This window comes from Gorilla gorilla, chromosome 13, assembly GCF_029281585.2.
Source record: "Gorilla gorilla gorilla isolate KB3781 chromosome 13, NHGRI_mGorGor1-v2.1_pri, whole genome shotgun sequence".
NCBI classification, from domain to species: Eukaryota; Metazoa; Chordata; class Mammalia; order Primates; family Hominidae; genus Gorilla; species Gorilla gorilla.
Genome location: NC_073237.2, coordinates 90,092,350 through 90,106,651, shown reverse-complemented (window position 1 = coordinate 90,106,651; position 14,302 = coordinate 90,092,350). Strand labels below are relative to the sequence as shown.

Here is a 14,302-nt window from a genome sequence, read left to right as displayed (position 1 = left end):
AAATGGCACTATCAAGAAAGTAAAAAGACAACCCACAGAATAGGAGAGAGTATTTTGAAATCATATATCAGGTAATGGGGCTTGTATCTAGAATGTACTATATATGAAACTTTTAAACTCAATAATAAAAAAAAAGCAAAAAAATTAAAAATGGGCAAAGGACCTGAATAGTCATTTTTCCAAGGAAGATATGCAAGGATCAACAAGCTCATGAAAAGATGCTCAACATCACTAATCACTAGAGAAATGAAAATCAAAAAATAAGATACCAGATCATACCCACTCACATGGCTAGAATCAAGTTAAGTCAGATAATAACAAGTTCTAGTGAGGACGTGAAGAAATGGAGACCCTCATACCCTGCTGGTGGGAAGGTAAAACGGGGAACCTGCTTTGGAAAACAGTCTGACAGTTCTTCAAACAGTTAAACAGAGAGTTACAATATGACCCAGCAATTCCACTCCTAAAACAATAAAAGCATATGTCCACATAAAAACTTGTACAAAAATGTTTATGGCACAATTATTCATAACAGCCAAAAAGTGGAAACAACGCAAATGACCATCACCTGATGAATGGATAGACAGAGTACCTATGTGGAATATCTATACGATGAAATATCATTCAGCCTCAAAAACGGAGTGAGGTGCTAACACATGCCACAGCACAGATGACCCTTGAACGCACTCTGCTAAATGAAAGAGGCCAGTCTTGTTGTAGAGCTCCATTTATATGAAGCAAATCTACAGAAACAAGAAAGTAGATTAGTAGTTGCTAAAGACAGCTGGGAGGGGGGATGAGAAGACAGGGATGATGTATAAAGGTTATGGGATTTATTTTGGGGGTGATGAAAATGTCCCAAAATCAGTGATGTGCACATATCTGTGAATACAGTAAAATCCACCGAACTGCACACTTTAAATGGGTGAACTGTATTATTTGTATTTTATCTCAATAAAGGTCAGAAAAGAAAAAATAAAGAAGCCAGGAAAAAAACACCTTACCCAGAGAGGGGTCAGAACAAGAGTTCCATTGGATTTTGCATTAGAAATCACACATGCAAGAAGGGAGTTGGAATTTAAAACGTCAAAAGAAAAAAACCCTGCCAACTTAGGATTCTGTGTCCAGCGGGATTATCCTTCAAAAGTGAGGGAGAAATAAAGGCTGTGTGACAAACAGAAACTGACTCCAGCTCATGAACGGCTGCAGGGCAGCTCAGAGGTGCCTCCCCTAAACAGCTCCTTTCTCACCAGGAGCCGCTCCCGGCTGCGTCCTTCCTGTGGCCAGAATTCTGTCCTCTGCCCTCATGCAGAAAAAGAGTGTGGGCACTGGGGGTCTCTGAGAAGGAGACATGAGGACAACGCCTGCCTGGGCCATGGGAGCATGCTTGTGGGCAGAGGAAGGACTGGGAGCCAAGTGCTCAGGAGAGTACCTGGCATGTGCTGGGCATATTCAGGTTGGGAGAGAGGTCCCTTCCACCCAGCGGGAGAAAGGTCACCAATGCTTGTCCCCCACCCCCAGGGAAGTGCTGACCAAGGGAAGGAGAGGTCGGCCCATTTGCAGGGAGCTGGTGCAGGCTATGCTGCCTCCAGGAGACAGGCTTCCTGCTTCCTGCTTTCCAGCAAGGATAGCAGAGGGAACCCCCAGCGATGGATAGCGGGACAAGGGACAGAGACAGTGTGCATCCCCTGGCTGCAGGTGGTGGAGCATACAGGAAGGCCAGCCTACCTGGGAAAGGTCCGGCTCCGCAGCTCCTTGATGAAGAGCTGGCTGCCATTCTGCACGGGCTTGACGTCAGGCGCTTGCCCCGGGCCGTGTTTGTGCCAGGTCCGCTTCTTCTTTACTGTGGAGGAGACCGGAAGCACGGTCGGGTCACACAGCGCAGCCCCAGCAGGGCTCCACAACTTCCCCTAAGAACCTTGGCCCACCCAGCCTACTAACAACTCCCAGCATTGCTGGGCTCATGCTCACCTCCCAAGACTGATGACACCCCCACCCTGCCACGCACATAGGGAGGAGTCAACCCCCCACCTCGACCTCGTGTCCTCTCCCATCCCACACCTCACCATGGATGGCACCAGCGTCCTCCATTCCCTGACCCAGAAGCTGGGGTCTCCCAGGACCCCTCCTCATTCAGGCCCTGAGTCTGCAGAGACCACCAGAGAGGCACCTCCTGAAAAGGTCCTCAGCCACGGTTTGGCCTCACCATCCCATGGCTTCCACAGCTGGACTCTGTCACCTCGCTACTGGGACCTCCATCGCCCCAATTGCCACAGCCACAGACAGGGGCAGGTCAGGTCCCACCATCTTGTTCCGTCTCCTCCCCACCTCCCCAGGTGGTGCACATCCCCGCTCCTCTGTGCTGGCCACACTCCAGCCCTCCCCTGACCACCGCCAACCCTGGGCCTGTCTACCCCACCTACTTCCTCACACTGCCCAGGTCACACCTTCTCCTGGGGCACGAGGTACACACACCTTGGACTTTTTACATGTGCATGTGAGCACATGTGCACACATTCCTAGTGGACTATGCGCCCATGCAACAATGCAGGCACACACATATGTACATATACATGCACACACCCCTACTGGACCACAAGCCCTATGCGCACACACACCTCTACTGGACTTCAAGTCCCTGAGGGGAGGGAAGCAATTTCCTCTCCACCCCGCTAAGTCCCTAGCTCCCAGCCTTGTATTCAACCAGGCAGAGAAGAGCAGCTGGGGTAAGGGAGGCCACTGGGGCATGGAGATGCCCTCCTCGGGGGCTGCTTGGCTGAGTCTGACACAGGCTGACCCTTGAGCAGTGAAGGGACTGAATTCAAGAGCAGAGCCAGGCAGGGCCCGTATTGTGCCCTTCCTTCACAGACAAAGGCAAGGTGGGGGGCACAGGCGATGGGGGCCTTAGAAGGCCATGTGTCATCCTCCTGAGTCTCGGTGGTTGTGGGGACAAAGGGAGCTAATGACCACCCAGTGACAATGCCTGTCTCTGAGCAGGATCTGCTACCAACACGAAGGAGAAGGGCTGGGTGGGGCTGGGACCTTTTATTTGCAAAGAACCTTCGCATTGTGTTCAATCTCCCTGCCCACAATTCAAGTGGACATTATGGAAACTTGGCAAAATCCGACAGAGTCAAGGCCAGAAGCCAGGACTTCTGAGGGAAGCATCGGGCACAGATGAGCAACAAACAGGGTTCAAATCTGTTTTGGCCAATCCTCTTCCAGCTGTGTGACCTTGGGCAAATTACTTGACAGCTCTGTGCCTCGTCTTTACTAGAGAAAGGCTCACACGGGCCTTGTGGGGTGGCTGTGGGATGTAGGTTGGCACATGCACAGTGTCTGCTCCAGACTCTGCTGGGCCTTTTCTCAGGGCAAAGCCACCTGGTGCGGTAGGTGCTTGTTCACGGGCAGAACACACTCACAGGCTGGCTTGGTGCTCCTAACAGACCCTGGGCTCATCCCTGTGTGTCCCCTATGCCCAGTACTGGGCCCAGCACACAGTAGGCACAGGGGGAGTGTCTGCGAGCAGATGAAGTCTCCCATCTTTGTCACACTGGCTGCTCAGCTTCAGAGCAACTTGGAAGGAGAGGTGGATGCATCTGCCTTCATAACTATCAACAGAGAAGGCTCAGTTCAGCCCATGCTCCTGCCCTCTTGGTGCCAGCCTGAGCCAGGCAATGCCAAGGCCACAGATAGCTCCAACCTGCCCTCCTGTTGCAGTTTGCAAGCACTCACTGAGTATCTTGGCTCCGTGCAAGGCTGGGGGTGCTGGAGCAGGTGTTACCCAAGCGATAGATGCTTGGGAGCCCCTGCTTCTTAAGAGCTGAGATGGGAAGGGGGCCAAGGCCGGCCCTAGAGGTGTGTGTGCTGAGATGTTCAGCCCAGAGGGTAAAGGAGTTGGAAAAAAGACACCCCCAATGACAGCCCAGACCCTCCTGACCCCCCAACAATCCTAAGCCTCAGTGACTGTGAATACCATCACCCTCCTGCTGGGCCTGCTGCTACCTGGGGAGGTGTGGATATCAAGGGAGCAAGGGGCTCCAGAGTTCACAAAGTGCCTTCCCTGCCTTGGAAGGCCTTGTGGAAATGGAGGCAGTTATATATACTCCATGGGGAGCCAAGTGGGACCTAGGGAGGAAACTTCCAGAGCTGAGCTTTCTGCACCAAGCAGAGCTCCCTGCCTGCCCTTAGGTCACCACCTGTGAGGAACACCAAGTGTGGGCAGGGCTCCAAGGAGAGGCTGCAATGAAGGTCCAGGACAGCGGCGGCTCAGGCAGGAGCGTGAGGCAGCCCTGTGGTTATGCAGCAGCAGTGACATTGCAGCTGGGAGAGGCCTCAGGGCTGGCTGAGGAGATCAAAGAAAAGGAGGCAGCCCACAGAGACAGGGTGCCACAGAGGGGAGCCAGCAGGGGCCCAGCACGGCTGGCAGGGTGGGGGCGTCCTCCCCGTCACCTGTCTGCATGGTCATTATTTCACCAATTGCACTCCTGTCCAAGGACGCTCACTAAGGCCAGGGGCCCCCGGCTACACCTGCGTACCTCCTCTCTCGTGGGGCGGGGCCCTCACTTCACAGATGAAGCAACTGAGGCCAGAGACGTGGGGCCGTGCCCAGGTCACCAGCAAAGGTACACAGAGGGGCAAGGAGGTCTACTGCCCCTCCTGCTGCACCAGCATAGGGCGCCCTGTCCCAGAGCCACATGCAGAGCATGATGACAGCGCCCCTGTGATGACACACCCACTGAGACAACTGCTGAGCAGAGTCACCCCAACCCCACAGGGCAGGGCGGGATGAGGAAAGTCAGTTCAATAAGAAAACTGACTGTGTATAAGTCAGGAGCTGCAATTCAGGGCCGCTTCTAACCACTATGTGGCTTCCTCATCAGATGGGGATGGCTTCCCGAGTTCCTGGCCAGGTACCTTGGGACACCCTGTACCAAATCTGTGTCAGTCAGGTAAACCTGTGGGCCTATGGCCCCTGCCCACAGGTCATGGCCAAAATCAGCTCAAGGGACATACTGGAACGGGGAGGGACCCTGCAATCCCCACCACTGTGGCTTTCAAAAAGAGGGGACAAACTGTGAGAACCAGGCCTCAGGCACAGCTTGCTCTAGGAACCCTGAGCAGCCCCCATCCCCACCCACAGGCTAGGGTGGCAGGAGCAGGACAGGTGGAGGCAGGCTCAAGGCCTCCAGAGGTTCCCAGCACTGGCTTAGAGCTTCTCCAGGGACACAGAGGGGCCCTCTTATCCCCAGTGTGCCTTGGTGTGCAAGGCGTGCCTGGAGTAAACGCAAAGACCAACTGGGGCATCATAGACAGGCTCTGGGCACAGCGTACACTCACTTCAAATCTGAGCATGCACACTGGTGGAAGGTGCTAGAACTGTGTACCTTTGTCCCTGATGGAGCACACATCCTTCAGTAACAACTGAAAATCTGCTTCACAGAATTTACATAGCACATTCAGCACATAGATGTGTGCATACACACACATACATACAGCTGTGGACTGAATATCCGTCCCACCAAAATTTATCTGTTGAAATCCTGACCCCTAAGGTGATGATTTTATGAGGTGGGGCCTTTGGGAGGTTATGAGGTCATGAGGGTAAAGTCCTCCTGAATGGGATTAGTGTCCTTATAAAAGAGACCCAGAGAGCTGCCTCCTTCCTTCCACCATATGAGGACATGGCAAGAGGGCACTGTCTATGAACCAGAAGCAGGCCCTCACCACACACTGAATCAGCCAGCACCTTGATCTTGGACTTCCAGCCTCCAGAACTGTAAGAAATAAATTTTCTATTACTTAAGCCCTCCAGTCTGTGGTATTTTGTTACGGCAGCCTTAACAGAGTATGACATACACACAAGCACATGCACACACACATACACATGCACAAATATGTAAGCATACATGTACATGCACACACACATGTGTACAGCCAGGCAGGGGCTGGGGGTCCCACCGTCTGCAACCTCAGCACTGTCTGCTAGTCTAGAATGTCTCTCCCTGGGCAGCTGGCCATAGGAGACAGGAAGGGGAGCCTGCACTGAGGTTTTAGCTGCAATCAAGGGCAGGTTGGGACACCAGGCCTCTGCCCAAACTCCCTGCAGGGACAGGGGCAGGGTCTGGGTGAAGCAGGCACACAGGGCTCCCATGGCAGGTGGGCTGTTTCTGGGGATGTCTGGGGACATTAGAGAAATCAAAACTGTGTGCTCACCAATATGTGAAACCTGCCCAGCCCCAGCACCACACCATTGCTCTATCCCAGCCCCAACTCATGCAAGAGCCCCCAAGCAAGGACCCCTTGAAATGTATGCTGACTATCAGGAGAAGAGGCCCCTGGCCCAGGGGTTTCTGACACTTTCTTTTCTACCAGTCTGAAAGCCTCTTCTCAAGTGATGCACACGTGTACGAACCACACAAGAGCAACACCACCCCAGCATCCTCCCAATCCCCCCCACTCAGGTAGGACCTGAGAGGGTCCTACCCCCCAGGAAAGCACCTCCTGGGGTATCCTGGCTCCAACCCTACTCTGCTCTGACACCTGCCCCCTAGGCCCCATGGGGCAGCCCCAGGTCCCCACTGGAAGCTCAGCCCTGTTGGTGTCATTCCTGTCGTAAAGACAGCTTGGCCCTGAGCTTTCCGGGTGGGCTCATTGAGGTGCCAGAAGCATGAGGATGCCCCGCTGGGCTGATCCTTCCTACCCTTTATCTGTTTTTGAGCAATAACCAGATGATAGGTTAATGAGCTTGCCATAGGCAGATGCATTCTGAGCATAAATGCAGCCAACTACTGGGGACCAGGAGTAAGAAGGCAATTTAGGAATCCCAGAACCTCCCCACAGGCAAACTATCAGCCTGAAAGTTCAGGAAGAGCTGCTAGCTGCTAACTTCTCCTCATCACCCGCTTGTATATTTGTTGAGGCTGTGCTGGGAATAGGGTCGAGACCTGAAACACATGCAGCCCCCACCGCTGTCCAGCAATAGACAGGAGAAAAGCATTCAGGCCTTGGGAGAGGCCAAGAAAGAGCAGCCAGGTCCTCAGAGTAGTGAGACCCAGCATCACCAGCTGCCAGGCCAGGCCTCCAAGTCTCCCTCGACCCAGCCTCAGCTCACAGAACAGGGGTGCTGGAGCCCCTTCCACCTATTGCCTGCATCCTCCCTCTGCCCCTACTGATTCCATAGGACTCATCCCACAGGGGTCCGGGGGCCTGGTGCTTCAGCTTGCAACTGGGCACTGGGAGGGGTCTCCCTTTGAAGGGGAGTGACTCAGACTGGCTGTGACCTGGAGCCAGATGCATTTCCTGCCCCACCTTGTCCAGGGCTCAGGTCAGCAGAGATGTGATCAGCTGACCCAGCCAGGGCCCATGTCCAGCCTGCAGATTCTGTGAGCACCCAAGACCCTCCAATGAAGTGGAAACCAGAGGCCACATTAACACACGCACACCCATATCCATACCATCTGTCCTGTCTACAGGCCACACCCCTCCCGAGTCCTTGCAGACCATCACACAGCTCCCCCTCTGCAACCAGGGCTGAGGCTTGGAGCTCAAGGCTCATATAACCTCCAGCTCACCTGGCTGAACCTGCACAGTGTGAGCCAAGCCTGTACCCCAGGACCCAGCACACCTGAAAGGGCCAAGAAGAAAACGAAGCCTCAGCCCTTAGGACACACAAACAGCAGGTTGTGTGGGAAAGGCAAGGGCCCTCCAAGATTCTCTGCAGAGGAGGAGGTGGGTGGCATGAGGCGGGGCTGAAAAAGGAGGGGAGGACAGAGCCCACCAACAGTGCACGTGCCCAGAAAAAAGACAGGCTGGGCCCCCCGTGTAGCAGTGGCTGGCTGGGCCGGGCTAGGCTGGGGGCCCCTCAAAAACCCCCGCATCACCATTTATCCAGGTCCCCAAGTCCGTGTCCCCCTAACTCAGGCTGGCCTGGCCTCTCGCTAGGCCTCAGAAGGCCCTTTGAGTCTTTGCACAGCTGCCTCTGCCAGCGGGAGCTGATCAGGAGGGGCTACAGTGGGCCTAGTGAGGCTACAGGGGACAGTAAGCTAGGCTGGCAGGGTCCCCAGGCCTAGACACTACTCAGGGCGTTTTGCCCCCAGCAACCCAGGGCCCAGGCCCAGCAGAGACCTCACCCTCCACGCAGCCCAGGCAGGGTGGATGCTGCTCTCTTCCGCAAGAGATGGCCGCTTGGGCTGCGATACTTACAGGTGGACTTCCCATGGGTTTTCTCACAGTTCGGGCAGTGGTATATGTCGATGTCGGGCGCCTCCTCCTCTTCCACCCCAACACAGCTGAAACGAGACGAAATAGACCATTACCTAGGCATTCAGCACCCCCTCAAGCACTTTCCATCTGCCAAGCTCTAGGGAGAATCCCTGCTCATTGTCTGGGAACCTGGGCCAGATGGAGCACAGCTGTGCAGGGACAGTGTTCTACTAGGAAAGCAGGGTGGAGGGAAAGAGCTGCAGAGATGTCCTCCTGGAAAGGCCTCTGCAGCCTGGACCTAGATACAGCATCTGGATACGCCCCACCATGAGGACCCAATGAATGGGCCATCTACCAAGCCTGCCTGGGTGAGGGTCACCAATGCCCCATCACCCAGGGGGCAGGGAAGGAAGAGGGGTTCTCAGAGCCAGGCTGTCCCCATCACTTCACCAGGGGTAACCTGAGGGGGCAGAAAACACCAGAGGCAGCTCAGAGCCCCTCCTGTGGGCCATACCATAGCCACCCATCCAGCTCATCCTCATGGGGGCCAAGAAGAGGCCTACCAGCCTGGCCTTAGGACATGTCCAGGACTCCAGACATCATGACCACTCTTTCCTCATTCCCTCCCTGGAGTTCCTCCAGACCCCTTGCAAACCTGCTTGGAGACTTAGAACAAGAGAGAGCCACCTCCTATGCAGATGGTCGGGCTACAGGCCTTAAGCCATTTGAGGAATGAACACAAAGAGTATCAAAGGACACAACCTAAGACATCAATAAACTTCTACAGAAGCTAACCCAGCAAAATGGAAATGCTTTGTTTTATTCTGATACTTTTTTTAGTTAAAAGTGACATGAGGCCAGGCACGGTGGCTCACGTCTGTAGTCCCAGCACTTTGAGAGGCCGAGGTGTGCGGATCACTTGAGGTCAGGAGTTCGAGATCAGCCTGGCCAACATGGTGAAACCCTGTCTCTAATAAAAATAAAAAAAAAATTAGCCGGAGCACAGTGGCACACACCTGTAATCCCAGCTATTCGGGAGGCTGAGGTGGGAGTATTGTTTGAGCCCAGAAGGCAGAGGTTGCAGTGAGCTGAGATTGCACCACTGCACTCCAGCCTGGGCAACAGAATGAGACTCCATCTCAAAAAAAAAAAAAAAAAAAGTGACGTGAGAATGGGCATCTGTAACATGTAAAGAAGCCCCCAAGACTAAATAAGAACACAGTGGATAATGGGCAGGGCACAGGTCCAGACAACTCCCACAAGAAGAATGCAGCAAACAAATTGGAAAATACTTCAACATCTTCCTCTAGTGAGCAAAGGCATGTAAATAAAACTGACCAGTAAATTTAAAAATGGACATTCCCCCCAGGCAGCCCCAGAATGTCGCCATAGCAGGGGGTCAGGGCAGCAAGCTACCTGGAATGGAAGCTATAGATGTGCATGAAGCAGACTGTTTTTACTCAGGGCAAACAAAAAAATGAACATAAAGACACTGTTGACCTTAAGGAAATAAAAAAGGATTACAACAGAATACTATGAAAAATTATAGGTCAATAAATTACATAACCTGGATGAAATGGAGAAATGCTCAGAAGCACACAAACTGCCAAAACTGACTCAAAAAGAAACAGAACATTTGAACAGACCTATAACGGTAAAAAGGTTAAATCAGTAATCAAAAAACCTCCCCCAAAAAGAAAATCCCAGGAACCACCACTAGTGAATTCTATCAAACATTTAAAGAAGAATAACACCAATCCTTCTTAAACTTTTTCAGAAAATAGAAGAGGGGGGAACATTTCCTAAGCATTACCCTGAGCCCAAAGCCAGACAGAGACACTATAAGGAAACTACAGACCAGTATCTCTAATGAATATTGATGTAAAAATCCTCAATAAAACACCAGCAAATAAAGTCTAGGAGGATATTAAGGGGACAGTGCACCATGACCAAGTGGGATTTATCACAGGAATGCAAGGACGGTTCAGTACATGAAAATAAATCAGTGCTTCAACACCTAAAGCATCAAGTCTGACTGCAAGAAGAAAAAGATGCAACCCTGGGGCTCTGTCCTGGAGGATGGGACAGCAGAAGCTGTGCTTCTCTTTCCTTCACCCTGGAGGACAGATCTCACCAAGTGGGTAAAATACAAGAAGCAGCAGGGCTCACCTGGCTCTTTCTCCTGAGCTGGCACAGCCCTCTACCTCATTCCTATGTTCCCATCTCTCCCAATCCTTCCCCAATTCCCCATCCTCCCCAAGACACATTATACCATATTAACACAATGATGAAAAATCCTACGTGACCATCTCAATTGATACAGAAAAAGCACTCAGCAAAATCCTTTCATGATAAAAATACTCTACAAACTAGGAATAGAGGGGAACTTCTTCAACATGATGAAAGCCATGGATGAAAAATCCACAGCAAACATTGTATACAATGGTGAAAGGCTGAAAGCTTTTCCCATAAGATGAGGAACAAAATAGGATGCCTATTGTTGCCACTTCTGTTTAACACAGTACTGGAAGTTCTAGCCAGAGCAATTAGGCAAAGAAAAAAAAAAAAAATCCTGAAATAAAAGGAGTCTGAATTGGAAAGGAAGATATAAAATTACCTTTATTTGCGTATGACATAATCCTATATATAGAAAACTCTAAAGGAATCCATACACAGAAAAACTTTCTATACCTAACAAATAAATTCAGAAGTTGTAGGTGCAAAAACAACACACAAAAACCAGTTGGATTTCTACACACTAGCAATGAATAATCTGAAAATAAAATCAAGAAAGCAATTACCATTATAATACCATCAAAAATAACAAAATATTAATATGTAGGAATAAATTTAACCTAGGAGATGCAAGACTTGTATACTGCTGAAAGAGGTCTTAAAGGATACAAAGAAATGGAAATATATTCCATGTGGATGAACTGCAAGACTTAATAGTGTTAAGACGGCAATACTACCTAAAGGAATCTACAGATTCAATGCAATCCCTATCAAAATCCCAGCAACTTTGTTTATAGAAATGGAAAAGCTAAGAAAACTTACACTTCCTGATTTAAAACTTACTACAAAGCTATGATAAAACAGTGTGGCACTGGCATAAGGATAGACATATAGATCAATGGAATAGAACTAAAACCTCAGAAATAAACCCATACATCAACAGCCAACTGATTTTTGACAAGGGTTCCTAGACCATGCAATGGAGAAGGAATAATCTCTTCAACAAATGGTGCTAAGGCAAGTGGACATCCACATGCAAAGGAATGAAGTTGGATGTCTACCTCACACCACATACAAAAATTAACTAGAAATGGATTGGCAACCTAAATATGAGCTAAAATTATAAACCTTTTAGAAGAAAACATAGGAGTAAATCTTCATGACACTGAATTTGACAATAGATTCCTAGATATGACACCAAAAGCATGAACAACAAAAGAAAAAATTGCTAATTTGGATTCCATCAAAATTAAAAACTTTTTTGCATTAAAGGACACTATCAACAGAGTAAGAAGGCAAGTGACAGAAAAGGAGAAAGTGCTTGCAAACCATAAATAAGACCAGGGTATGGCATCCACAACATATAAAGAACTATTACAGTTCAACAATAAAAAGACAAACAATTCGATTAATAAACAGGTAAAGGACTTTGAACAGACATTTCTTCAAAGAAATATGCAAATAGACAACAAGCACATGAAAAGAAGCTCAACATTCTCAGTCATTAAGGAAATTAAAATCAAAACTACAGTAAGATATCACTTCACACCCACTAGGATGGCTACAATTTTTTTTTTTTGTTTTTGAGATGGAGTCTTGCTCCCATCGCCCAGGTTGGAATGCAGTGGCATGATCTCAGCTCACTGCAACCTCTGCCTCCCAGGTTCAAGCAGTTCCCCTGTCTCAGCCTCCCGAGTAGCTGGGACTACAGGTGCCTGCCATCACGCCTGGCTAATTTTTGTATTTTCAGTAGAGATGGGGTTTCACCTTGTTGGTCAGGCTGGTCTCGAACTTCTTACCTCAGATGATCCACCCACCTTGGCCTCCCAAAGTTCTGGGATTACAGGCATGAGCCACCGCGCCTGGCCAATTTTTTTTTTAAAGTAAGTGTTGGAGAGGATGTGGAGAAATCATAACCCTCTTACATCAATGGTAGAAACGCAAGCACTGTGGAGAAAATTTTGATGTTTCCTCAGAAAATTAAACATAGAATTACAATGTGACCCAGCAATTCCACTGACAGATACATACCCAAAAGAATTAAGAATAGGTACTGTGTATTGTGGCTCATGCCTGTAATCCCAGCACTTTGGGAGGCCAAGGTGGGCAGACCACTTGAAGTCAGGAGTTTGAGACCAGCCTGACCAACATGGCAAAACCCTGGCTCCACCAAAAATACAAAAATTAGCTGGGCATGGTGACACACACCTGTGGCCCTAGCTACTCAGGAGGCTGAGGCATGAGAATTACTTGAACCCAGGAAGCAGAGGTTGCAGTGAGCCGAGACTGCGCCACTGCACTCAAGCCTGGCCAATAAAGCAAGACTCTGTCTCCAAAAAAAAAAAAAAAAGGTACTCAAACAAAGCCTTGTACATAAATGTTCCTAACAGTATTATTCACAATAACCAAAAAGTGGAAATTGCCCAAATGTCCACTGACAGATGAATGGATAAACAAAATGTAGTCTGTACATACAATGGAATATTATTCAGCCTTAAAAAGGAATGAGGTCCTGATACATCCTACAATGTGGATGAATCTTGAAGGCATTATACTAAATGAAAGAAGCATGACACATGAGGACTAATGCTGTATGATTCCACTCACATGAAATGATAATATGTTTACAATAGGTATATCCATGGAGACAGAAAGCTGACTAGTGGTGCCAGAGGGTGGGAGGAGAGAGGAATGAGGAGTTACTGTTTAGTGGGTGTGGAGTTTCCTTTGGAAATTAAAATTTTTTGAAGCTAGATAGAGGCAATGGTTGCATAGCATTGTGAATTTACTAAGTACCACTGAATTGTTCACTTTAAAACAATTAATATTATGCTATGTGAATTTTAACTCAATAAAAGAGAAAAAAAGAACCTGGCCCTGTGAGAGTGACAACATCATCATCTCCATCACCACCATCACCATCACCAGCATTGCCACACCATCATTATCATCATCACCTCAACCACTATCATCACCACCACCATCATCATTATCATCACCATCATCATCACCATCACCATCACCAGCACTGCCACACCATCATTATCATCATCATCTTAACCACCATCATCATTATCATTACCATCACTATCACCAACACACCATCATCATCATCACCTCTACCACCATCGCCACCACCACCATCATCAACATCACCACCAACACCATCACCAACATTGCCACACCATCATTATCATCTCAACCACTATCATCATAACGACCGTCGTCATCACCAACATCGCCACACCATCATTATCATCATCATTTCAACCACTATCATCACCACCACCATCATCGTTGTCATCACCATCACCACCATCACCAACATCGCCACACCATCATCATCATCATCTCAACCACTATAATCATCACCACCACCATTACCAACATTGCCACACCATCATTATCATCATCACCTCCACCCTCATCACCATCATTTTCATCACCATCACCAACAATGCTACACCATCATTATCACCTCAATCACCATCATCATCCTCACCAAGATTATCATCACCATCACCTTCACCATCACCATCACAAACTCCATCATCACTAACTCTGGCTGAGCACTCACTCTGAGACACGCAGCATGCTAAGAACTCCAAGAGCATTATTTTCCAACAACCCTGCAATAATGGGAATTCTTATTATTAGCCTTATTTACCACAATAGGGAAATTGAGGTAGGTATGAGAGGTTAAGTGCCTGCCCAGACACAGAATAGTCTCCTTATTCATTCACTAAGGATAGTACTGCCCTTGCCCTTGGGGCATTTACACATGCAAATGAAGCCAGGCAAAGAGATGGGTGGGCCTGGCCCGGAGTGAACACTCATTAGACAGAGTGAGCTGTTACTGCTA

General features: G+C 49.2%; 1 protein-coding gene across 3 annotated transcripts in view; it reads right to left on the bottom strand.

The window, feature by feature from the left end:
• PHF2 (PHD finger protein 2) overlaps positions 1 to 14,302 on the bottom strand; it is a 105,293-nt gene that overhangs the window by 41,242 nt on the left and 49,749 nt on the right. For all 3 annotated transcript variants that reach the window (XM_031014819.3, XM_063696573.1, XM_031014818.3), the window contains exons 2-3: positions 8,206 to 8,291; positions 1,729 to 1,843 (exon numbers count right to left, since the gene is read on the bottom strand). In XM_031014819.3, the coding sequence (XP_030870679.3) occupies positions 1,729 to 1,843; positions 8,206 to 8,291 (201 nt within the window). The remainder of the gene's footprint in view (positions 1 to 1,728; positions 1,844 to 8,205; positions 8,292 to 14,302) is intronic.